This window comes from Dermacentor albipictus, chromosome 8, assembly GCF_038994185.2.
Source record: "Dermacentor albipictus isolate Rhodes 1998 colony chromosome 8, USDA_Dalb.pri_finalv2, whole genome shotgun sequence".
NCBI classification, from domain to species: Eukaryota; Metazoa; Arthropoda; class Arachnida; order Ixodida; family Ixodidae; genus Dermacentor; species Dermacentor albipictus.
Window position 1 is genome coordinate 1,106,837 of NC_091828.1, and position 26,603 is coordinate 1,133,439.

At 49.2% G+C, this 26,603-nt stretch overlaps 1 protein-coding gene across 7 annotated transcripts in view; it reads left to right on the top strand.

The window, feature by feature from the left end:
- Hel89B (histone acetyltransferase 1) overlaps window positions 1–26,603 on the top strand; it is a 506,945-nt gene that overhangs the window by 429,706 nt on the left and 50,636 nt on the right. For all 7 annotated transcript variants that reach the window (XM_070523038.1, XM_070523033.1, XM_070523034.1 and 4 more), the window contains 2 exons: window positions 1,967–2,108; window positions 6,806–7,013. In XM_070523038.1, coding sequence (XP_070379139.1) covers window positions 1,967–2,108; window positions 6,806–7,013 — 350 coding nt within the window. The remainder of the gene's footprint in view (window positions 1–1,966; window positions 2,109–6,805; window positions 7,014–26,603) is intronic.

The window sequence follows — 26,603 nt, forward strand, 5'->3', positions numbered from 1 at the left end:
CAAGTGGAAAATAAGCTGTACCTGCTTAAACCACGATTAACCAAACCTTTCCCACTGAAGCTTGATAGGCACACCGAAGTCACCCTAGCATGACTCAGAATAGGACACACTTATGGCACACACAAACACCTATTGACTGCAAATGACCCACTGACGTGCACACGCTGCGGTGAGAACTTAACCGTCCTACATGTCCTCATTTAATGTCCGGAACTTCACCGAGAGTGAGTAGCTCATTTTAAGGAACTCTACACACACCATATACCACCCCATCCCTCGATGTTCTTATCAGAAGATGCACTTTTTAACTTTAAAAGAGTGCTTAATTATCTTGCACAAGCTAACTTACTAGGTATCATCCCATTCCATGCTAACCATCAGATTGTGCCTCACAGGTGAAGTACAATCTGATGCACAAGAGTATGTCTGAGCTCTCTTGCACTTCTTGCGTGAGCAAGAATTGTACAGCAAGGGACTCGGTCAATCCGCAACAATTTGCCACAGCAAAAAACCTATAACGAATGCATTTAAGACTTTATATTTCTCCTCATAATTTTAGAATTCATTCACTAGTATTTATAGATTTGTCTTACGTGTAGGCCTCTATACAGCCTCTGTTTTAAGTCACAGCGCCAAACCCACAATTTTACTAAACAAAAACACATGTCCTGGCGCTCTTTGGCCTTAGATGCCCTTGCGCCAATAAACTCCGATCATCATCATCCCTAGTGGTGTGCATTGGGCACGAAATTTTATGGGGCACTTAATGGATCCCTGTGTAAATCTGAAAGTTGGAGCTCGAGGCTACAGTCGCCGACCGTTTATTCGGACCTCACGGGGACTGCGAAAATGTCCGAATAAACAGGTGTCCGAAAAAGCAGATTAAGGGGAAAAAAATGAAATCCTTTATTTCCACGCACTTATTCGGGCTCGGCAGTCGGCTTGAAGAAATCATGAGTGCGCCGGTGCACGCTGTTCTGTTTACGCGCAATCAGATAAGCCTGAATCTCGGTAAGAGTCGTACGGTCACTATAGGCGGCTGAAAGCACAGTCTGCTTGTACACGCTCCGCATGCGACGGCAGCGTAGCACATGGTGCGCCATCTTCCCATTCAAAGTCATCGTCTGGCGGTGCTGCAGAAACCTGACGAATGATCTCGCCGTCGTCGAGTTCTGCGCATGTTGGTACAGCAATATCAGCACCTGTAAAACTGTCAAATGAGACGGTGTCTGGAATCGCAGTGCAACCACTGCGCAGGTCTCGGCAGAACATTTTCCGCGTCATTAGGGAGCACATTGGAAGGCGACAAATCTTAGGCCTCCCGGCACCCGCTTGCCGGCATTCCCCAGCGCAGTCTGTGCAGGCACTATCGGCGCCACTAGACACTTGACGCCATGTTTCCGTATGCCGCGTTGGATCACCGAAACCTCGACACAGCGCACAAAGCAAACACCACCGTGCCGACACCAGTCGCACAAACGAAAAACGCGTCCTACTCGCAGCATCGTGCGCGAAAAAACGAAGCAGCTGCTGGATTGTCTTGACATGACTTACTAAGCTGAAACCGGAACTGCTGTAGAGCCACCCTATCGAACCAGTAGAAACGATGATGATGAGCAGGGATTTCCAGTAGCGCCACTTCGTGGGGCAGCAAGAAGGCTCCAGTCAAAACAAAAATGGCGTTCACTAAGTCGAACCATGCGCCGGTCAGAGTCGGGGCATGGTGCTCTCGATCGAGTTGGCTCAAGGAGTGTCCGAAAAATCAGCCGAGAGGTCGCAAGGTGTCCGAACTTTCGACAGTTGTTATACGTTATGGTCTATGGGGAGAATGGCGGTGCCGCGAAGCTGACCGAATAATCGGGCATGTCCGAATTTTTGGAGTCCAGAAAATCGGTCGGCGACTGTATATGAACAACGGTATGCTTCGGCAATTGGCAGTAACGCTTTGCATCATGTTCCCTCTTAGGCTGCAGGAAAAGGCACGCAAGCACAACCTGGTGGTGGCCTCATACGACATAGTGCGCAACGACATTGAGTTTTTTGCCACCATCCGGTGGAACTACTGCATCCTTGACGAGGGGCACATCATCAAGAATGGACGAACTAAGGTGTGTGTGATGGCACAGGTTTCTTTTTAGCTTTGGCCTTGCTCACCTTCCGTTTTGTGTAATGTGCTTGACAGCTGTCAGTTGTGCGGTGGCATGCTTTCATATCATTGCCTTTTCATGAGCACCTTCTCTTCGTAGCTGTATATACAGTTAACTCTCTTTAAGATGAACTCGGTCAATCCGAATTCTCGCATATAACGAACAACACGGGAACATTTGTTTGATTTTTCATAGACTCGTAGCAAAAAAAAAAAAGAATCCGCTTAAGACGAACCGCTTCAGTCCGGCTCTTCGGTTAAGACGAACAGTCGGAGTGACCGCCATCTCTACCAATCCTGGAGGCTAGGGTGCCTCGTTTCGAGGTGCCCGGGGGCGTTCACATCAAGGCACCCTACTGGAGGCCGGCGGTGCACATCGCCCGGGGACAGAGGCGAAAACAAGAGGTGGAAACAAAAAGAGACAGTGGTGTTTCACTTTGTGAACGCGGGTGATGCGCAAGTGTATGGGTGCTATAGCACATGCGAAGCTATTGCCGCTCGGTGCGCCTAGACTGTCCGCACCACAGGTCGTATTCAAGATAGGGCTTGCATGGTCACGCAATACGCAGCAGCTGCCAAAGCAGAACGCCCCTTTGTAAACATTCGCACACTAACTAAATTAACAAGCATGGTGTCGGCACACACAGGCAAACATGAACACATCACACTCAATGATTACGAATGCTCACTGTCAAAATGCTGGCGTGAGCAATCGTGGCAGCAGCAGTGAGCAAAGTTACCTTCGTGCTGTCTATCACTTTAGTGCAAACTGAGTGGTGAGAACACTGCACGCCAAGCTGCGAGCCATCGACCCGCCTAGACTGGGCCCCCAAAGCAGATCGCATTCAAGTTATAAAGCCCGCGCGACCGCATGTGGCTGAAATAGAACACACCCCCTTCTTCCCCTCCCCGGTGCCATGCGTGCAACAGAAGACAGCGCACCCCCCCCCCACCCCCCCACCCTTTCTCCTTTGCGCATGTGAGATTCAGCCGCCATCGTTGGTTCGGCTCACTGTCACAAAATTTCACTCGCACACACAGTGTACGGCACGTGATGTTATCATAAGACAAACCCGGCACGTTCCTATTCCAAATTAAACCTGTAGCAATTGCCAGAAGCGGTCAACCCAGCCTGCCTCCGCCTACCTTCCTCCTCCGCCATGCTTTGCCTTGTTTCTCCTTCCTCACATTGCTCAACATCACCTAGACTTTCCTCTAGGTTGCATTGCCTCGCTGCGTGCTCAGCGCGCTCCTTCTTACTTTCACTAGCTCGGATGATAGCACCGATGACCTGTGAGACGGCAGATGCCTGCTTTAACTCCCTAGTGAACTTTTTCTTGCAGCACAATGGCACAGAAGGATTTTGAAGGTCGTTAGGTGAGATGACGTCATTTGTGGCTGCATGCTGATTTGCACAGAAGCGCCAAGCATGCTTCACGGACGAGATGAAACCAAGCAGCAGTACTAATTGTAAATAGTTTTCTATATAGTTGAGCTAAATAAATGCGTTTTGTGTCATTTTTACCCCATTTTACGTCTACTTCATTTACCATTTTGAAATAGGATATTTGGATGCACCAGGTCATGTTGCCAATTATTCTTCTGGTGTGCGCAATCGGGAATGCTTCTTAATGCAACTAAGTGTGTCTATCTCTCCATAACGGGCAAAAAGTCCCCTTAGGCCACACTTACAATTTGGCTGCAGCACCTTTACTGAAAGTAGCCTGCTATAAATATTTAGGCTTAACATTAACGAGTTACTTATCATGGCACTTGCACATAAATACCATCTGCTCTGCCACTTTCCGGAAACTACGCCTTCTGTACCACAAACTCAAGACTGCTCCGCCTAGTGTTAACCTACTCTCTTACTTTTCCTTCATTAGGCCAAAACTTGAGTATACTTCCATAGTTCGGGATCCTCACTCAAAATTTTACATTAAGAACCTAAAAAGAATTCAACAAAAAGCAGTACGATTAATCTACAGTAAATTTAAGGCTACTGACTCCCCCACTGCATACTAACCGCAAACGGCATTGAACTATTACAAATTTGAAGAAAGAAAAGTTGGCTAGAGTTTTTTTCAAACTTAATTAATCATAGGCTAGCCTTAGACACCACAAAATACGTATCCCCCTTGATACGTACCCACTCGACACCACTACCCTCATTCTCTAACACCAATTTTCACAAAGACTGACACTTTTCAGTACTCTTTTTTTCCATAAACAATGGCTGACTGGAATAAACTAACTGAAGCATATCCCCAGCGCCCATGAGCTGTATACCATTGTGCAGATAGTAGAAAGTTTTAGTTGGCCTGCAAAATCTTCGGATCTCAGATGCCATATGCGATCATTGCGGCTATCTCCCGATTGTAGCGATAGGTGGCACTGACGTCTTGAATGTTTCTTTCGTTAGGCTTCGACTCGTTCGAAACGAGAAGCGATCTCGAAAACACCACAAGGCTTTTCATAATACTCTGTTGTCAAAGCGGCCTGAGACTAAGCAAAAGCCGTTTACACAGTCATTTGCTACAAAGTGCATTTTACAAAAACAACGCCAAGTTCAATTCGAAGTGGGCAGCGATGTTTCATGCAAACTCCGCAAACCATGCAAAGATGGTAACGCTAAATCTGAGTAATAGCATGCGTGCGCTATACGCCATGGGTCATTTAACGTTCTGTGCATGCGCAGCGACGACCTACTATTTTATAGCGTACGCAATGGTATACCGTACGCAAAACTAAAGCTGTCTAATGTTGTTATTTTGTGTATTAATTATGGTTGTATTGTAATCGAGTAAAAATTTTTCTTAATCGTCTACCTTATGACCAAATAATTTGTGTGAAAAATGTATTACACACTTGTTTCATCTTGTTCTTCTGTGTATATAATCTTGTGCATTCTGCTCACCCTGCTTGGACTTCTTGGCCACAGTATCTTATAAATAAATAATTAAGACGAGCTTCTGATAAGACGAACAGATTTTCATGGTCCCTTCGAGTTTGTCTTAAAGGGAGCCAACTGTATACAGTAATTGCTTGAGGAGATAAACATTGATTGCCTGAAAAATCGCTATATGTGCTGAAATAATTGCCAGCATTCAGTAAATCCTTGTTATAATAAAGTGAACGCGATGGCGAAAATATTCTCTACAATTGAAACTCGCAATAACAAAATCGGCGGGGAATGCGAAAAAAAATCACTTTTGCAGGAATTTCGTTGGTGCAAAATGAGACATCGCAACTAGGCAATGCGTCGCAGAACGAAACTTTACTGTCAAAATTCCGTTTGCCTACTTTGGCAAGCTTTCCTAGAAGATGTAGAACCGCACTGCCAACACTACAGAGTGCGCCACACGCGTTGATCAGCAGTGGCAGCACTGCCGTGGAGCAGTATTCTCGGTCAATTGCTTTCGGAGATGCAGTCACTTTTGCAAGTAACTCAACACCGGATGCAGAGCAACAGTGCTCCACGCAGGCAGCAGCATTTCTCCAGCGCATGCCTTTGCCCGTAAGCACTGGTGCGTCTGGTGCCATCCGTACGAAAGTGATCATATGACATATACATAAAATCAGTTGATTCAGGTTACGGCCCCTTCGCACAAATCTACATCCGGCACCGAATTTGCACGCAGTGCCTGTCAGGTACCACCAAAACCAGCATTCTCGAAGTAAGGAATGTGTATTCCCAGACGATCGTTCAATCACGGTCCGATGCTGCGACTTCCATTTTAATTCCACATCGGTGGGACGTGGATGTCCTCGTTTTTGCGGCATTTTTCTCGCCGAGGCGCACATTACGCACTGCACTGGGTATGCAGGAACCTTCATCACATGTCAGTAGCAACATGCGTGCGGTTTCAAATGGGTGATCAACAAACAAGATGGAGGCCATGACGCGTTTCCAGCACATGCAATCGCTTCTGGCACTTGGTAGTTTTTGTAAACAAAAATGGGCTCCTCACGCAAGTGTGATGTGGTAGTATTTTACGGAATTTGAGTGCAAAGCAATCGCATTTGAGCACATTTTGAAGTCTGCTAGCCTTGCCCGAGTTGGTAATATGCAGGGCTATGTTCCGGCAAATTTCGTTGATGCGGCATTGTTGTACAGCAAGGTTTCATTGTCGAGAGGTAAAAAAATGCATCGAGTCCTATGGGCGCTTACAGGAATACGAAAATGTTTCGTTTTCGCGAGAATTTTGTAGTCGCGGGTTTTCGTTATTGCGGGTTGCGACTGCATAAGCGGTAATTCGATAAAAGATTCCACTTTAAAAGCTAAAAAGAAAAAGGTAGAGCTGAAATAGCACAACTCTGAGGAAATGTAATATGGATGATCATGCTGCTCATGTTAAATTTTGTCACAAAGAGAAGCCAGGAGAGGAGGAATGCTGCTACGCTCTATTCATGGGGCTCTAGGTGCAAGAAGGTGCCGAGCGCCTGCCGCGAGTGTGCACTAGCTCGCCGCTGACAACATTCCAGCAAGCGTGCAGTCGTGGCGTTGTCCCCAAGCTAATGAAGAACAAACAATTTCTTCCTGTGCCTGAGTATCATGTGTCCAACAAGCACACTCTTGCCACTCCTCTGCCGTTTGTGTGTTGTCCATGCACGTGTGAAGTGTGGCTTGGTGTGATTCTTTTTTCCTCCCCTGCACAGCTGGCGCGTGCCCTGAAGCAGCTGCAGGCCAACCACCGGCTCATCCTGACGGGCACCCCCATCCAGAACCAGGTGCTCGACCTGTGGTCCCTGTTCGACTTCCTCATGCCAGGGTTCCTGGGCACCGAGCGCCAGTTTGCGCAGCGCTTCAGCCGGCCCATCCTGCAGTCACGTGACGCCAAGTCCTCCTCCCGAGAACAGGAGGCCGGTGCGTCTCCGACCACTTCAGGGGGGGGGCACTGGGGGCATGATTCAGGCTGCATAGATGCACAGAGCACTCCTAGAAGATTGATTGGGCAGTACCAATAGCTCGATCACTGGAAGAGTCAAACTTTCATTTCAGAACCTTGGTACGGCAATGTGACATCATCAGCAACAGCAGCAGCCTGTTCTATGTCCACTGCAGGACGAAGGCACCTCCCTGCAATCTCCAATTACCCCTGTCCTGCACCAACTAATTGCAAATAGCGCCCGTGAATTTCCTAATTTCATCACTCCACCTAGTCTACTGCCATCCTCGACTGCGTTTCCCTTCTCTTGGTACTCATTCTGTAACCCTAATGGTCCAATGGTTATCTAACCGGCGCATTACATGACCTGCCCAGCTCCATTTCTATCTTTCGATATCAATTAGAATATCGGCTATACCCGTTTTCTCTCTGATCCAAACCGCTCGCTTTCTGTCTCTTAATGTTATGCCTAGCAATCTACGTACCATCACTCTTTGCATGGTCCTTAACTTTTTCTCAAGTTTCTTTGTCAGTCTCCAAGTTTCTGCACCACATGTCAGCACCGGGAAAATGCGCTGCTTTTCTATGATAATGGTTAGCTTCCAGTTAGAAGCTGACAATGTTTGCCGTATGCGATCCAACCCATTTTTATTCTTCTATAAATTTTTTTCTCATGATCAAGGTTCCCTGTGATTAATTGACCTAGGTAAACATACTTCTACTCTAGAGGCTGACTGGCGATCCTGAACTCTTGTTGCCTTGCCCAGTTATTCATCATCATCTTTGTCTTGTGCATATTAATCTTCAACCCCACTCACACTCTCTCTGTTAAGGTCCTCAATCATTTGTTGTAATTCATCTGCATTGTTGCTGAGTAGAACAATGTCATCTGAAAACCAAAGGTTGCTGAAATATTCACCGTCGATTCTTACTCCTAAGTCTTCCCAGTTTAATAGCTTGAATACTTCTTCCAAGCATGCAGTAAATAGCATCGGAGAGGTTGTGTCTCCTTGCCTGACCCCTTTCTTTATACAGTCGAACCTCGATATAACGATGTCCAATTTGCAGCTGAAAATTTAGTTATATCGCAAGTTTCGTTAAGTTGGTTCGCATGTTTCAGCAGTCCAAATAAAGATGCAGGTTCTTGGAACACTCCTGGCATATGGCACCTTATAGATAGCAAATTTACAAAGATAACCAATAAACCCCGGAACTAATAACACAACCAAAAGCGTTATGCCCGATAGCCAGCGGGTACGAACACATTTTTCTCCATTACGCGTACAGTAAAGAGCAGGTCTGCAGCAAGGGCCGCGCCTAGTGCTCATAGCTGCCACTAGATGTGGCCATCAGTGCCATCAACATCATCAGTTGTCATCACTAAAAAAAAAAAAATCCGTTCACGAAGACATGGCAACTCGTGGTGCAAAGAAAAAAAATTATGCACATACCAGAGCTATCAACTTGAATATTCTTTCGAAGAAAATTGGAAGTAGTATTGGTGGAGCCATGAGGCCACCACTTACGATTCGGCGTCCGATCCGACGTGCGGCATACGATGATTCGGGGCACACGGTGCGTGCATCCGAAAGATTAAGCAGCGCGTAAGCTCCGCCCAGATCCAGCCCCCAGCTTGACTTCATATCCACGTCGAGAAACGCAATATAAACAACTCTGCACAACACTGCTTCGCTTTACGCGAGTGAACACTGTCAATAAAATTATGCCCCTGCGAATGACAGAACACTTCACGACGGCGCATTGTGCACTGAAGACTCCGCTAACAGCCAGAAATAGGGGCGGTAGGCCTAGCTAGGCAGACGCCGCGGCCGACAGCGCTTACGATCCAACCCGAGCTCGTCGAAGAGCGCTTATGTTTGCCAAAACAACTAAGACTCTACACTTAGGTCGGCCATAATTAAATACAATTGATTTACTCGCCGCAGTCATTGCGAAGAGAAAACGTGCAAGCGAAGCGAGCAGCCTCGCTCCGACGGTCGGTGTGTGATGTCTTCCCGCGAAATGCCCTCGCGTCGCGGCTCCCGATCTCGCCAGTAGCTTAGTGCTAGTGCACTACGTGCTGCTTTGCATAACAAGCACACGTTCGAGATAACTTTACTGAACAGGTAACTATTTCGTGTCGGAAACAAACTGCAGCACGCAAGGAAAAAAAGAAATACTGCGAGAAACCGGCCAGCCAGCGCCGCCTCCTTGGAGGGAACGTCACATGCCAGCCGCACTGTCATTGGCTGCGGACATACAGCGGTGCGGTTGTCGGACGCGTCGGACGATGAAAATCTGCCTGGTTTGTCGCACGTCGGTAGTCCGATCCGGCGCTTCGGCACGGCAAAACACCTCGATTCCGGCCCGTCGGACGCCGGATCGGACACTGAATCGGACCGTGTGTCTCCCGCTTTAGAGCTCTTAACGCTCGCATCCATCGGATGATACCGCGCTCAGTAAAGCAATGACGATGTTGATTCATTAACGCTGGAATATTTTATTTAACTTCCCGCAGAGCAATTCTAAGCAACTGAGGTGGAAGAGAAGAACTCCGTCAGCTTCATCTGCCACTTTGTAATAAGCGTCGGGGTTATAAGGCGCTCGTAGGTGGACAGGGCTGCTAAGGCTTGTTCTTGCGAGTGCGCGCCCGCATACGTGCGTAAGAGGTCCAGCGCATCCATGATTTGCTTCGGTGTACCTCTGCTGCTTGCCGCCTGGAGTTCTTCGTCCGAGTCGTCATCCTGCATTTCTGCATCTGTGACGCTCTGGATTATTGCGTCATCGTCCAGCCCTTCAGTTGTGACAGCGCAAGCGTCGCTGAAGACAAAGTCCTTGAGTGTCACGTCGCTTGGAGCACCTCCCGGATCGCAGAGCAGCTGCCATGAGTCAACGACATCTGTTGTGCACGCCATACTTTCGTCACCGTCATTTGCTCTGCACTCCGCTTCTTCATTCAAAGAAACTCTCTCCTTCAATCCCGCCTTCCTGAAGCACTTGGCTATGATCTCCCTATTTGTTGCCTCCCACGACCGCGAAAGCATCTCCAAGGCCATGAACACGTCAATTTTTGTCTCTCTGCGGAGCTCGATGTTCAGCAGAAGCCTTTCGATGACTATGTACACTTGACACTGTTTATTATTCCCTGGTCGAGTGGTTGTATCGGGGAGGTGCAGTTGGCAGGGAAATATTCAAGCTGAATGTTGAAAAGTGCACAATCTTGAACATGATGCGCTGAGCAATTGTCCAGAAGGAGGCAAATGTTTAGACCCCTTTTGCGCATTTCAGCATCCAGATCCTTCAGCCAGTTGCTGAACAAATCCCTTGTCATCCACGCCTTTGTGTTGGTGGCGTACTAGACTGGCATGCTCCTTTTTCTGCTGAAGCAACGCGGCTTCTCGCTTATGCCAATTTACAAATGGCACACGCTTATCGCTGCCGTCCACGTTCATGCACAACAAAACAGTGAGACGCTGTTTACTGTGTTTTCCACCATGGCACTTTTCATTTCTCAAACCAAACGTCTTCCTTGGCAACAGCCGGTATAAAAATGCGGTCTCGTCGGCATTATATATGTCGGAGACATTGTAACATGATAGAATGTCGGGAACACGATCACGCAACCAGTCCGCTGCTCCAATTGAGTTTGTCTCGGCTGATTCTCCGCTGGCCACCTTCCCAACAATACTATGCCGTTCCTTGAATCATTGCAGCCACCCGCTGCTGGCTTTGAAGTCATTGTGCCCAAGAATACAAGCAAAGTTAAGGGCCTTTTGTTGAAGAATGGCCCCGCTCAACGGCATGTTTTTTGCGCGCATATTGAGGAACCATGAGAAAAAAGCTTTTCTACGTCGACGTAAGCTGCTTCCTTTACCTTCTTTCTTTGTTGGCCTGAACCACCAGCACTGACGGCACTCATGACACTGTCCTTCAGTTTCAAAATTGTTGAAAGCAAGCTGGATGAAATTCCATACCTTTCAGCAACAGCCGCCTTCTTTTTGCCGCTCATCACTTCGGTGATAATTTGGCTTTCACATCAAGGCTCAAAACTTTTCTCTTGCGAGGTGCACCACTCATCGTGAATAGGACGACGACCTAGGCCCAACGAGATCAAATAACCAACTGAGAAAACGTGCCCAACGACCGCTGTTCGTAAACTTACTTCCGGTTGGCGCTTTCCCGCTCCAACAGCCCGGTGACGTCATAGCGTGACGCGTTCCGGAACTTCTGAGGCACTCCGGCTAGCACTAAAGGAGCGCGTCCGCTGCGGGTTTCATACGTACACGATAGATGGCGCAGCGGCACGTTCTGCTCCTCGTATTGAAGCGCGCCGGGAAAACTTTAGCATTAAAGGGCGCATGCAAATCGCTGTATGCCCGGCTAAAGTTCTCGTCTGCCTGTCAAGGAGGCTCCTGGTACATGCGTGCGATGTGCGAGGACTTCGTTAAATCGGAAGTACAGTATAAAGTGACCTCTTTAAATTGCGGAAAAGAATACATGGTTTTCAATGGGGCAGAGATTGGGGAAAATAAAAAGTGCATTCGAGAATCTCGTTAAATTGAGGTTCGTTATATCGAGGTTCGACTGTAGATACCTTCCTACTTTTCTTCTTGAGAATTGCTTCTGAGAATTGCATGCTTCTAACATCATCACTAGTTATACAAGGAGCCTATGTAACCTGTTCATTACTACTCCGAATGGAGGTATCATGGCTGCTTTGGGTAGTGTACAGGTCACTATAGATTCTTCCGCTGCTTTTATTATATCTTCGAGATTGGCGATGATTCAACCCTGCTTATCTTTCGGTGCATACCTACATCTTGGTCTGTCTGATGCCAAGTTTCCTTCTCACTGAATTTCAGGCTGCGTCCATTTCTGACGGCTTCTTCAGTCTTTCTCACGTTATAATTTCCAATATCCCTTATTTTCTCCTTGTTGATTAGTTTTGACAGTGCGGCAAATTCTATCTGATCTCTTGAGTTCGACACTTTAACTCTTTGTCGTTTCTTTATTAGGTCTTTTGTTACTAGGGAGAGCTGGTTGCCTTGGTCTCTTACCTCTCACTTCAATTGCTGCTTCTGAAGCCAGCCTAGTTACCGTAAAAACCGGACTATAGGTCGGACCGGAATATAGGTCGATCCCCCAACTAACGAATTCTAAAAATAAAAAAAATCTTTTTCAGCGGCAAAAGTACCGAAAGACATGACGCCCTTACCTAGAAACAAATGCGACTCAGCGGGTTTCACAATGGTGACAGTATTTATTTAAATGCTGCTCGCATGTGCACCTGGCCAAGTTTTTAGCGGTATCGTACGGCCATCGACCCGCGTGCTTGCTGAGCAGCGAAACAAACGAGATACGCACATGTGTTCACATGCCCTTACTCTCGCTGTTTCGCCGCTCCGTGCCATGATGATAAAAGGTGCTGACAAACACGTGGGTCGACGGTCGCGCGATACTGTTAAAAATTCGTCGGGTGTACAGTACACAGAAGGGCACGAAGTCCGCAAGCGCTACTCCGAATCAAAGCAACACGTTTGAACAGAGTCGGATGACGAGTGCTTCTCGCTGTCCAGTCCATAGGCGCGTGCGATCTCTACCGTTTTCAAACGAATGCATTCGACAACAGGCAGCGATCTTACACGCAGCTCTCGGACGTACTCCGCAACCTTGCCTTCCAGTTCTGCAGTCCGCTGCGATCCGGCCACGAAATCACGTTTTCTTTTGGTTGCTGCAAGTTGTAATACGTTGCTTTTGCCTCCGCCACTACCGAATGCTATTTTCGGATACTCCAAGTTCGCGCTGTGCCGCCAGGTTGCCGTGGACTTCCGCGTACTCAATCGCCTTTTTCTTGAAGGCGACGGTGAATTGACGTCGGCTTTTGCTCATTTTGAAACGAAATGAAAATGCAGCCTTTAATTAATATAACTTTGCGACAGTGGAAACGTAAAATGCCGGTGCCACAATGTCGCCACGCCATAGAACAAAGAACCAACGCCGCGCTGCTGATGATGGCGATGGCGAAGGCGGCTGTTTACTTCATCCGCCCATTGTTGCAAGACTTCTGTAGTTTTTCCGCCAATGTCCGGTATATAAGTCGAGAGTCAACTTTTCGCAATGGTTTTTTGAAAAAAAGTTCAACCTATATTCCGGTTTTTACGGTACAATTTCATTCTTTGCCTCTATATCATCTTCATCTCTCTCTTCTAAGGCTGCATATTTGTCTACAAGTGCCAACCTAAATGTGTCTGCTTTTAGGGTGGTTGCTTGTGCTAGTTGGTAATTCATGATCAAAAATAACGTACAGCGCGAAGGAAGAGGACTGCGAGAGACGACACACACTGCGCCGACTTCCAACAATATTTTATTGCGTTGCCACATCGTGCATATATACACAAGAGGGGGCATGCGCAGAAAATGAAAGGCAGTCACTAGGGGTGTTCTGACAGCAAGTCACTGTACTAAGAGTATGGTCACTTGAAAAAAAAAAAATGAACATTACGATTTATATCTGTTTAGATACGTGGCTTCACCACGGTTCAGCACGATAGAGGGGGCACTAATGCACATACGACTTAAGTTTTCTGACGAAATCAGCTTCTACAATTTCCCGGGTGAGCTGTGTCTCGCTAAAGCTTCAGTATCTTCAAAGAGGGGCACGCAGCCGCAGTCCCGACAATGGATGCCCAAGTGGCCTTGTACAGTGCTGTGGACATTGTTACAGTGCTTTCTTAGACGATCGTTTAAGCATCTGCCTGTCTGTCCAACGTATTTACTGCCACAAGACAGGGGAATTTGGTAGACTACATTGGTTGTGCACGTCACAAAATGTTTTCCGTGCCCGACAGAGCAACAACTCCGATGTGATTTAGGCGAGCTTACACACTTACAGAGCCTTGCCAACTTTTCCAGGGCTGAGAAAACAACTGTGATTCCTGCACGCTGCCCAACCTTCTTTAGCCTGTGGGAGACATCATGCAGATACGGTAACACTGCAAACCTGCGTCTTTCAACCGGCTGGTTCCTTGACTGAGCGGGCTCTTCATGTTTTGTGCGCCTTGGAAGCTGTTCCGCTATGGCTTAAATTAAGGCCAAAGGGTAGCCAGCCCAAGAAAGGCGATCAACCTGTGCAGCAAGACTGTGTTGCATCTCGTGTGGGCAAGATTTATTGAGGCTGGTAATCCGGCAACACTTTTAATACCTCGTTTAACGAGCTTTGAGTATGCGTAGTTAAAGGGCAAGAGTGACTTCTTACTTGTTTCGAAGCACCAGCACACATGTTTGTTTGCAAGGCACAGCCTGAGACACAGAAAGCGCAAGGAATCATCAATGGGGACCTCATGCGTTAGTACTAGAGGCTCCAGCTCTTTCTGAAAGATCTGTGCAAGGCCACTTGGGCATCCATTGTCGGGACTGCGGCTGTGTGCCCCTCTTTGAAGATACTGAAGTTTTAGCGAGACACAGCTCACCTGGAAAATTGTTGAAGCTGATTTCGTCAGAAAACTTAGAAAGTCAGAAAGTCGTATGTGCATTAGTGCCCCCTCTATCGTGCTGAACCGTGGTGAAGCCACGTATCTAAACAGATATAAATTGTAATGTTCGGTTTTTTTTTTTTTTTTTTTCAAGTGACCATGCTCTCAGTACAGTGACTCGCTGTCAGAACACCCCTAGTGACTGCCTTTGATTTTCTGCGCATGCCCCCCCTTGTGTATATACGCACGATGTGGCAAGGCAATAAAATATTGTTGGAAGTCAGCGCAGTGTGTGTCATCTCTCGCATTCCTTTTCCTTCGCGCTGTACATTATTTTTGGTCTGCTTTTACGCTTACTGCGTCTAGGTTGGCCTGTTTCTTCTTGACCAATTTTTACTCTTTCTCTCTTCGAATTGAGGTGAATCCTAGCCCTTACTAACATATAATCACTTCACTTTTTATATGTATACAGTCGCCGACCGTTTATTCGGACCTCACGGGGACTGCGTAAATGTCTGAATAAACAAGTGTCCTAAAAAGCAGAATAAGAAAGAAATTGTGAATGCGCCGTTGCATCGCTGTTCCGTTTACACGCAATCAGATAAGCCTGAATCTCGGAGAGGGTCGTACGGTCACTGTAGGCAGCTGAAAGCACAGTCACTGCTTGTACACGCTCTGCATGCGACAGCAGCATAGCACATGGTGCGTCATCGTCCAGCGGTGCAGCAGAAACCTGACGAATGATCTCGTTGTCTTCGAGTTCTGCGCATGTCAGTACAGCAGTGTCAGCACCTATGAAACTGTCAAAGGAGACGGTGTCCGGAATCGCAATGCAACCACTGCGCAGGTCTCGCCAGAACATTTTCGGCGTCAGTTGGGAGCACATCGGAAGGTGTCAAATCCTAGGCCTCCCGGCACCAGCTTGCCGGCATACCTCAGCGTAGTCTGTGCGGGCACTGTCGGTACCATTAGACACTTGACGCGATGTTTCCGTATGCTGCGTTGGATCACCGGAACCTCGACACAGCACACAAAACAAACACCACCGTGCCGACACCAGTTGCACAAACGAAAAATGTGGCCTACTCGCAGCGTCGTGCGTGAAGAAACAAATCAGCTGCTGGATTGTCTTGACATGGCTTACTAAGCTGAAACTGGAACTGCTGTAGAGCCACTCTATCGAACCAGACAGAAACGATGATGATGAGCGGGGATTTGCAGTAGGACCACTTCGTGGGGCGGCAAGGAGGCTCCGTTCAAAACAAAAATGTCGTTCAGCAAGTCGAACCATGCGCCGGTCAGAGTTGGTGCATGGTGCTCTCAATCGAGTCGGCCCAAGGAGTGTCCGAAAAATCAGACGAGAAGTTGCAAAGTGTCTGAACTTTCGGCAGTTGTTATACATTATGGTCTATGGGGAGAATGGCGGTGCTGCGAGGCAGGCCGAATAATCGAGCATGTCCAAATTTTTAAAGTCCAGAAAATCAGTCCGTGACTGTATATATAGTGGGAATTTATAAGCTATTCTTTGTCATCTGCACATGATCATCATCATGTGGGGTTCATATGGGCTTCTTCATCATCGCGTGTGGGGCTGGCTCTCGAGTGTGATCCGTGCTGTGGGCGTGGTCGGTCGCCCAATCTTTGAAGCGGAATAAACGTCGTGAGAACTGCTGCGTCACAAGTGGTGGAGTGTGCTCTTCGGTCCTCCGTCCTTTTGACTCCCCGCTCAACCTCCTGGAGCTTCGATCGGGTCGTCGATTGTGCCAGCTGTCCGCCAGCATGTCGCAGGATGAGCCAACAGGCACTTCTACTTCCACCATCTCGGCCTCGGCTACCCCAGCCTCTCCGTATTGGGTTGTCAGTGGGCACCAGCGTAATCCCCATCTGTTTGCTGGACTTCGCGATGAAGACGTCGAGGATTGGCTGGACGACTATGACCGTGTGAGTTCGGCTAACCGTTCGGACGATGCGTCCAAGCTACGTCACGTCGCCTTTTATTTGACAGGAGTAGCGAAGACTTGGTTTTTCAACCATGAGGTTGATTTCACGAACTGGGGCGCTTTCAAAGAGCAGCTCCGCCAAATCTTCGGCACACCAGCTGTTCATTCTGCCCTCGCAAAAAAGACGCTCGACACTCGCAAGCAACAATCCGGTGAATCTTATACGTCGTACATCGAGGATGTGCTTGCTCTTTGTCGACGCGTGAACACGGCCATGACCGAATCAGACAGGGTTCGCCACATCCTCAAAGGCATCGGAGCTATTGCTTTCAATGCTTTAGCCATCCAGAACCCCATTACCGTCGCTGATATCGTCGCTACTTGCCAGCGCTTTGACGAACTCGAATCAGAACGGTTGCAGCCAGACACCACTGCAAACACTACCGCCGACGACCCTACATTACGAGCAATGGAACACGCAATAATTCGAGAAGAGCTCCAGTATCTTGGCTTAGCCGCAGGGCCCACGCCTTCTCATGCCTCCGATACCAATCTGCGAGACGTCATCAAGGAGGAGTTGGCATCCATGGCTGGTGCAGCGTACACGGACCCTCTAACCCCTAGGGCCCCATCAACGTACGCACAAGTAGCCGCAGCTACTCCAGTCATCGTTCCACCGATGCCTCCAAAACCAACACCGGCTCACATCGCTTCCATGACTACCAGCGCACCTACCCAAACCAGCTATCCGCAGTGGCGTCCTCCTCGTCCCATCTGCTACTACTGCGGCTATCGTCGCCACATAGCACGTTTTTGCCACAAGCGCCAGCAAGACGAGCGTCGCGGATATGACGTATACGAATGGGATGACTTTTCGCCCGGAGCTACTTTCCAACGTCTAGGGAGCTTCCATGACCAACGCCGTCCTTATGGTCCACCGCGCGGACGCTCTCTATCGCTTACTGTAGCATCCGAGATGGCTCAGACATACTGTCCTGCGAGACGCCGCTCGCGGTCACCCCTTCGCCGCTCTACGTCCCCTCTGAGACCTGCTTCTCAATTCGCCGAGCTTCGTCCGGAAAACTGAATTATGCAGCTTTTGGAGGAAAAGCTGCATCGAACGACAGGACAGAAATTCCTCCATCGCGTCCGTGCAATGTAATATTGGTTGTAGTAGAAGGTGTACAAGTAGAAGCTTTAATAGACACTGGTGCTAGTGTTTCAGTCATTCACCGTGAATTGTGTTCGCGACTTCGGAAAGTTACGACCCCCTATGATGGACCTACGCTACTCGCTCCTCAAGGGGCCTCCATTCGACCTATCGCCATGTGCATTGCTCGTATTTCCATCGATGGACTTCTGCATTACGTACAATTTGCAGTGCTAAGTTCGTGTGCCCAGCAGCTCATATTGGGATGGGATTTTCTTTCTACGGCCTCCGCCTCCATCTGCTGCGGGCAACGCGTTTTCCATATGACCGACATGACCTATTCACTTCATGCAGATGACGCACCCCTTCACTTGCTTGCTGCAGAAGATACCGCGCTACCTCCTCGCCATCGAAGCATCGTTACCATCACGTCTGACGTCATTGACTGCGGCGACGTGCTCGTGTTACCATCTGCACGCTGTCTCGCAAGAGGGATAGCCTTTGCATTAGGGCTCGTTAGGTTTGATCATGGCTCTGCACTTCTCTACGCTACAAACCCGACATCCGAAAAGATTCTCACCCCTAAAGGCACTACATTGGCTTGCGCCACTGAATCGGAGTCTATATCCGTTGTTTTGTTTAAACCAGCTTCCTCTGAAGATCCTTGTACCGGACGGGCTGATCTCCTTCAGCTCTTGCAGCTGCCATCAGTTCCGATCTGACACCTTCGCAGTCACAACAATTGCTTGCTTTGCTCCAAAAACATGAAGCTTCCTTTGATGCGCATTCCGCTTCGTTGGGAACGACTTCAATAACGACGCATCGGATAGAGACAGATGGCACATCCATCATGCGCCGTAGACCGTATCGCGTATCGCTAGCCGAGAGGAAAGTCATTGACGAGAATGTCACATCGAAACATAATACGCCCCTCTGCTAGCCCTTGGTCTTCCCCCGTTGTTTTGGTTCGGAAAAAAGACGGCTCTGTCCGATTTTGTGTCGACTACCGAGCACTTAACAAGATCACGCGCAAGGATGTATACCTTATGCCGCGAATAGACGATGCCTTGAATTTCCTGCAAGGTGCCAAGTATTTCTCCAGCATCGATCTGCGTTCCGGCTACCTATGCATGAGGACGATAAGGAGAAAACAGCGTTTTCAACTCCACATGGGCTCTACGAGTTTAATGTCATGCCATTCGGCCTCTGCAATGCGCCCGCAACGTTTGAGCACATGATTGACACCATTTTTCGTGGCCTGAAGTGGAAGACTTACCTGTGCTATCTGGACGATATTGTTGTTTGCTTGTCAACCTTGTCTCAGCACCTGCAACGTCTGGATGAAGTTCTCACGTGCCTTGCCAACGCTGGACTTCAGCTAAACACCAAGAAATGCCATTTTGCGAGTAAGACGATCAAAGTACTAGGTCACATTGTGAGAAAAGATGGCATTCGTCCTGATCCTGAAAACAAAACCTGAAAACCTGCAATGTCTGGATGAAATTCTCACGTGCCTTGCCAACGCTGGATTTCAGCTAAACACCAAGAAATGCCATTTTGCGAGTAAGACGATCAAAGTACTAGGTCACATTGTGAGAAAAGATGGCATTCGTCCTGATCCTGAGAAGGTTTCAGCAGTTCAGCACTTCCCTCGTCCCGAAAAGACCAAAGATTTGCGTAGTTTCCTAGGCCTCGCTTCCTATTTTCGCCAATTCATACGAGGCTTCGCCTCAATAGCGTCACCTCTGCACAAATTACTGGGTTCTAATGTTCCCTTTGTATGGTCTCCCAAATGTGAATCTGCGTTCACCCATCTGAAGCGCGCTCTCACATCTGAACCAGTACTACACCATTTTGATGAAGCTGCTCTTACCCTCCTGCATACGGATGCTAGTTGTCACGGAATTGGTGGCATTCTCCTACAGCGAGACGACACTTTAGGTGAGAGGGTCATCGCATATGCAAGTCGCGTTCTGACAAAGGCCGAAAAGAATTACACCATCATGGAGCAGGAATTTCGACCTTATCTTCACGGCCGCCACTTTACGATCGTTACAGACCATCATGCATTATGCTGGCTTTCAACACTGAAGAACTTGTCTGGACGACTTGGTCGGTGGATTCTTCGTCTGCAAGAATACGACTTTACTATTACCTACAAGTGCGGAAAAAAAACGCCAAGATGCAGACGCGCTTTCTCGCTGTCCACTTCCTACGACACCATGCAATGGACCTCCAACTCCCATCTGTGACAGGCTTTCGCACGATCCCTCCTCACATGCTTTCTTGTTGGCCACTGTCGATGAGATGCCTCCACACAACAACAAATCTTTCCAATTTCATCAACTTGCCGACTCTTACTGTCGGCGCATCATAGACCACCTTCAAGGAGCTTCGCGCCCGCCCAACGCCTGCCTTCGTCGGCAGCTGACTCAATTTAAGATTTACAACCGCGTCCTATACCATCATGTCTATCACCCTGACAGTCAACGCTGGGTTCCTGTCCTGCCACACTCTCTACGTGCTCATGTCCTGCAGGCTTCTCATGACGACATGACTGCTGGTCACCTTGGTTTCCAGAAAACCTATGACCGCATCAAAGGTCGCTTCTACTGGCCTGGATTGTCCGCCAGTGTAGCGAGGTATGTCGCTTCCTGCGCCCTATGTCAGCGTCGAAAGCTCCCTACATCAGCTCCAAGCGGACAACTGCAACCAGTTCCTTGTCCGTCGCAACCATTTGAGGTCGTTGACGTTGACCTGTATGGTCCTCTTCCTGTGACTCTCACCGGTAAACAATGGATTGTGACAGCCGTTGATCACTTGACACGCTACGCCGAAACAACTTGTGTGAGTTCTGCCTCAGCCTCTGAAGTTGCTGCATTCATACCTCAATCCTTAATACTGCGTCACAGTGCTCCTCGCATCCTCCTGAGCGACCGTGGAAAAGCATTCCTCTCGCAACTACTAGACGAAGTGCTCAGAGCCTCCGGAACCACCCACAAGACTACCTCCAGTTACCATCCGCAAACCAACGGCCTCACAGAGCGATTTCATCGCACGCTGTCAGACATGCTAGCCATGTACATCGACCCGGATCACAGAAACTGGGATGCAGTTTTGCCATTCGTGACTTTTGCATATAATACTGCCGTTCAACGCACGACCGGTTACTCGCCATTCTACCTTGTCTATGGTCGTTCGCCCTCTTCCTGTCTTGACGTCTCTTTCTTCGCGCCAACTGTCCATCAATGTCCATCCTCCTGTGAAGAATATGTGTCCCGCATTTTGCGTTGTCGCCAGCTCGCCCGCATCAACATCGAAGCACGGCGACAGGACCGCAAGCAGCATTACAACGCCTCTCATCGCGTCGTGTGCTTCCGCCCTGGCGAGGAAGTGCTACTCCGGACACCAGTTCGTACTCCCGGCTTGTGTGACAAGTTTCAGCTTCGATTCATCGGTCCCTACAAAGTCTTGGAGCAGACTTCTCCGGTTAACTACCGCGCGGAATCAGTTATTGTTCCAAATGACCGCCGCTGCCGTGCCACTGAGATTGTCCACGTTTCGCGTATGAAGCCTTTCACGAGACGTTCACCGCCCCTTTGAATTGCGGCCAGGATGGCCGCTCTCGCGTGAGGGGACATTAGTGTGGGAATTTATAAGCTATTCTTTGTCATCTGTACATGATCATCATCATGTGGGGTTCATATGGGGTTCTTCTTCATCATCGCGTGTGGGGCTGGCTCTCAAGTGTGATTCGTGCTGTGGGCATGGTCGGTCGCCCAATCTTTGACGCGGAATAAACGTCGTGAGAACTGCTGCGTCACAATATATATATATATATATATATATATATATATATGTAGGGTTTTCTTTTTAAGGTTCAGCACGCAGGACCCGACGTAACATACACAGGAAAGAGACAAACTTTTTGGAAGACTTTGCTTAACGTTTTCGGCTGGTGGACCAGCCTTCGTCAGAGTACAGGAGGAGGGAAACATAAGTCAGAGGGTGGAAGGGGGCAGGAAGTAGCGGCAGCTAAATTCCCTTTGTCCTCCTGTGTGCTTTTTCTTTTCTTCTGCTTTCTATTTCTTTTTTTCCTTTTTTTCACTGACCTCCTTGCTCTACATACACGGGACTCCGCCTTCCCCTTGCCCTGCATAGTTGCCAATAAGGCAGCTGTAAATCTGCCAAAGCGCCAAGAGAAAGTCAGTCACTGTCACAACTGTCCTTCTCGGTTTGATGTATCTGAGAATGACCAGGCACCTGGTCTGGTGTCTTCACTATCAGGGCCGAACTGCTATTTTTTTGTAGACTCTGATGAGGATCGGTTCACTGATCGAAACTGTTGAAATTAAATACTTGTTCTGTTTACCTTGTAGCACCACTCAAGTTCATTACGTTTGAAAGGTAGCCTGAAGAATTCCTTTTTACCACTATATATATATATATATGTAATGTGTGTGTGTGTGTGTTTGTGTGCGCGTGCATGTGCTTACGCACACATATATAGATATGTATTCAGTAAGACCTCATTAAACCATACCCACTTAAACAGTAGTTTCGTTTTAAAAGTAGTAAAGTCAAATCCCTGACTCAGCAGCCATTGAAAATAATTTGTTTTGTATCTGCTTAAACCGTACCAGCTTATTGCGTACGTATCAGTCAACACGTCATGTTTCCACGTTGCGTCGTGAATCACGGTGGTGCGTCATCTCTGTCGGGTGGCCCGGCAGAACAATTCTGAGATAGGATCTGAGATAGGAACAACGGCTTCCAAGCACCCTGTTCGTTTGCACATGAAGTCACATCAAGATAATTTCAGAACCATGCAAGAGAGTTTTGTCGCATCGTGCAAGCTAGGACTCGCGTCATGCTCGAATAAAAAACACCGGGTGCTCAGCATAGAAAAATAATTGGACGTCGTTCGCGCTATCGAACGTGGCACGATGAAGTTGGCACCAGCACGCAACAGAGATCCACTATTGACTAGGGCGTGCGGCATTTGGAGCACACACACACACACACACACACACACACGTGGTCGTCTGCGCACTGCCTTCATGTCGGTTGGCTGCGGGAACTTTGCGATGGCAGCTGTCTTCTGTGGGTCGGGGCGTACTCCTGATTTGCGGATCACGTGGCCTAGGAACAAAAGCTCATCGTAAGCAAAACGGCACTTTTCCGGCTTCAGAGTGAGCCCTGATGACTTCATGGCTTCTAACACTGTCGCAAGCCGCCTAAGGTGATTGTCGAAATTTCCGGCGAAGACAACGACGTCATCCAGGTAAACAAGGCACATCTGCCACTTCAGTCCGGCTAACACCGTGTCCATGACGCGCTGAAACGTTGCAGGCGCCGAGCACAGTCTGAATGGCATGACCTTGAACTCGTAGAGGCCGTCTGGCGTGATGAAGGCAGTCTTTTCGCGATCTCTCTCGTCGACTTCTATTTGCCAGTAGCCAGACTTGAGGTCCATTGAGAAGTATTTAGCGTTACAGAGCCGATCCAATACGTCGTCTATCCGTGGAAGGGGGTACATATCCTTCGTGATCTTGTTCAGTCGACGATAATCGACGCAGAAGCGTAGGGTTCCGTCCTTTTTCTTTACCAGGACTACAGGAGAGGCCCACGGGCTTTTCGACGGCTGGATGATGTCGTTGCGCAGCATTACGTTGACTTGTTGCCTAATAGCTTCACGTTCTCGCGTCGAAACTCGGTGAGGGCTCTGGCGGAGTGGTCGAGCGCTCTCTTCGGTTATTATGCGATGCTTTGTAACTGGTGTTTGTCGAATCCTCGATGACGTCGAAAAGCAGTCTTTGTATCGTCGGAGAAGACTTCTGATCTGTTGCTGCTTACTCATAGGAAGACTTGGATTCACGTCAAAGTCTGGTTTGGGGATAATGCTCATCGCGGTAGATGCGGTTGAATCCGAGAGGACAAAGGCATTGCTGGTTTCCACAATTTCCTCGATGTATGCGATTGTCGTGCCCTTGTTGATGTGCTTGAACTCTTGGCTGAAGTTGGTTAGCATAACTTCCACTTGCCCTCCGTGGAGTCGAGCGAGCCCTCTTGCAACGCAAATTTCACGGTCGAGCAGTAGATGTTGGTCGCCCTCGATGACGCCTTCTACGTCAGCGGGTGTTTCAGTGCCGACGGAAATAATAATGGTGGAATGCGGCGGGATGCTCACTTGATCTTCGAGCACACTCAAGGCGTGGTGACTACGGCAGCTTTCCGGCGGTATCGCTTGATCTTGTGACAGCGTTATCGATTTCGACTTCAGGTCGATGACTGCGCCATGTTGATTCAGGAAGTCCATGCCGAGAATGACGTCTCGTGAACACTGTTGGAGGATAACGAAGGTGGCAGGGTAAGTCCGGTCATGAACAGTAATTCTTGCCGTGCAGATTCCAGTCGGCGTAATGAGGTGTCCTCCAGCGGTACGAATTTGGGGGCCCTCCCATGCAGTCTTAACCTTCTTCAACTGGGCGGCAATGTGTCCACTCATTACGGAGTAATCGGCCCCTGTGTCGACTAAGGCAGTGACTGCGTGGCCGTCGAGAAGTACGTCTAGGTCGGTGGTTCTTTGTCTGGCGTTGCAGTTGGGTCTTGGCGTCGGATCACGGCTGTGTCGCGTTGAACTGAAGCTGCAACGTCGCGTCAAGTCGTCGTTCGTTGGGCTAGTCTTGCCTTCCTGACTTCGTCGGGACGGCGGCGTGTCGTTATGTCATCGAGATCGTTTCTTCTTCGTCTTCGTCGGCGGCGGAGGATCTTCGTCAGTTCGACGAACAGCAACCGCACCTCCATCGGTTGCTGCTTTTAGTTTTCCGGATATGGGCTCGCTGACCGGCCCCGGGCTGGGCCAGTGTATGGTCGGCGCTGCGGCGACAGGTAGCGGCCTGGTGATGGCAAACGCGACGGTCGCCGAGGGCTCCACTGAGTAGCGGCGAGGTAGTCGCGATGTCACGAGGTCGTTCACCTTCCCTCGGGCGCTGTGCGTTGACGGCGAAGCCTCGCAATCTCAGGTCGCGGTATGGGCATCGGCGGTACACATGGCCGGCTTCGCCGCAGTGGTAGCAGAGCGGGCGGTGGTCAGGGGCGTGCCAAATGTCCGTCTTCCTCGCGTAGGTGCGCTGGGCGACGGGTGGGCGTGCTGGTGGCGGCGGCAGTAGACGACGGAATTGCGCCGTTGTAACGCCGCCCTGGTGTTGTCGCGGAGGGGGAGCTTGACGGCGTGCGACGGCGGCGTAAGTCATCGCTTCTGGCTGGGGCTGCGGTAATTGTGGTTGCACCTCAGGAACTCCTAGCGATCGGTGCACCTCTTCTTTCACAATGTTGGCGATAGAGGCCACTTGAGGCTGCGACGATGGCAAGACCTTGCGCAGTTCTTCGCGCACAATGGCCCTGATGGTCTCGCATAGATCGTCCGTGGCGAGTGATTGAATTCCTGCGTAGTGGGCAGAGCTTGTACGGTGATTGAATTGCCAATTCCGCATTTCGAGTGTCTTCTCGATGCTGGTTGCCTCGCGAAGGAACTCTTCTACGGTCTTCGGTGGGCTTCGTACCATTCGCCGAAAAGTTCTTCCTTCACACCACGCATGAGAAGGCGGACTTTCTTCTCCTCGGGCATATCCGGGTCGGCGTGGCGGAAGAGACGGTTCATTTCTTCCGTGAAGATGGCAACGTTCTCGTTAGGTAGCTGCACTCGGGCGTCCAGCATGGCTTCGGCCCTTTCCTTGTGCACGACGCTCGTAAAGGTGCGCAGGAAGCCGCTACGGAAGAGGTTTCATGTCGTCAAGGTCGACTCCCGGTTCTCAAACCACGTTCTGGCGGCATCTTCTAAGGCAAAGTATACATGCCGCAGCTTGTCGTCGGAGTCCCAGTTGTTAAAACTCGCGATTCGCTCATAGGTCTCCAGCCAGGATTCTGGGTCTTCAGTCGCTGCTCCATGGAAGGTCGGTGGGTCCCGAGGTTGTTGTAGGATAACGGGGGACGCTGGGGCAGCCATTGCGGTTGTTTTGACCATGATCTTCTTTGTCGACTCAGGTAGAAGTCCGTGCTCTGGGGGCAGTCCTTGCAGTCTGCGGCTAGCACGCTGGTCTTGGGCGATGTTGGTTTTGTCCTCGGGCTTCGGGCTTGGATCGCGGCTTTGCGGGGGCATTCGGTACATGAACGCACAAGCACCTCCACCAGATGTCACGTGGTCGTGACATCGAAGAACACAGTAGCAATACTGTGAACGACAAAACAAACTTTTATTGGGCGAACCTGTGCTCACAAAACAGGCTACACTTATAGCACAACGATAGCGGCAAACACGCTCGGCGATCGTCGAAAATCTGATCAGTGGGTCAAGCGCGTCGGCTTTTATAGAGCAGTCGTCGAATGTTCCAGACTAATCGTTCGGACCCGCGTGCCTTCCACAAAGTTCTACACCATTCGCGTTACGCGATGAAATCGGATAACACAAGGTTCGGCGACAACAGACACCCGGGTAGAAGCATCGATAACTTTCCAGAAACGTCGGATACATGCAGGCGCGTCCCTCGCCGTGCAATTACATTTGTTAAGCGGCGAAACGTGGTCGCCCGATAAAGATAAGTACACGTGTCAATATATATATATACAGTGAAGGCTCGTTAATTCGAACTTCAATAATTCGAATTTATGGATAATTCGAACTGTACGATTTGGTCCGGCCAAGCTCCATAGAAGTCTATGTATAAAAAAGTCCGTTAATTCGAACGCGAGAAGGTTCCCTCACGGATAATTCGAACTACACTCGCCTGGCACACGGCCGGAGAAACGTGCCTACTGCCTACACACAAGGCTGTATTGCCTCCGAAACGGAGAGAACGGCAAGAGAAGGCAAAATCGGAAAAAAATCTAACCGACGTGGGGTCAGCCAGAAGGCAGCGGCGGCTGCCGCCTCTCTGTTCTACGTAACCTCCAAGAGCAAATCTTGTACAGCTGCTAATGTTGTGCGGAGATGGCACGGCAAGCGCC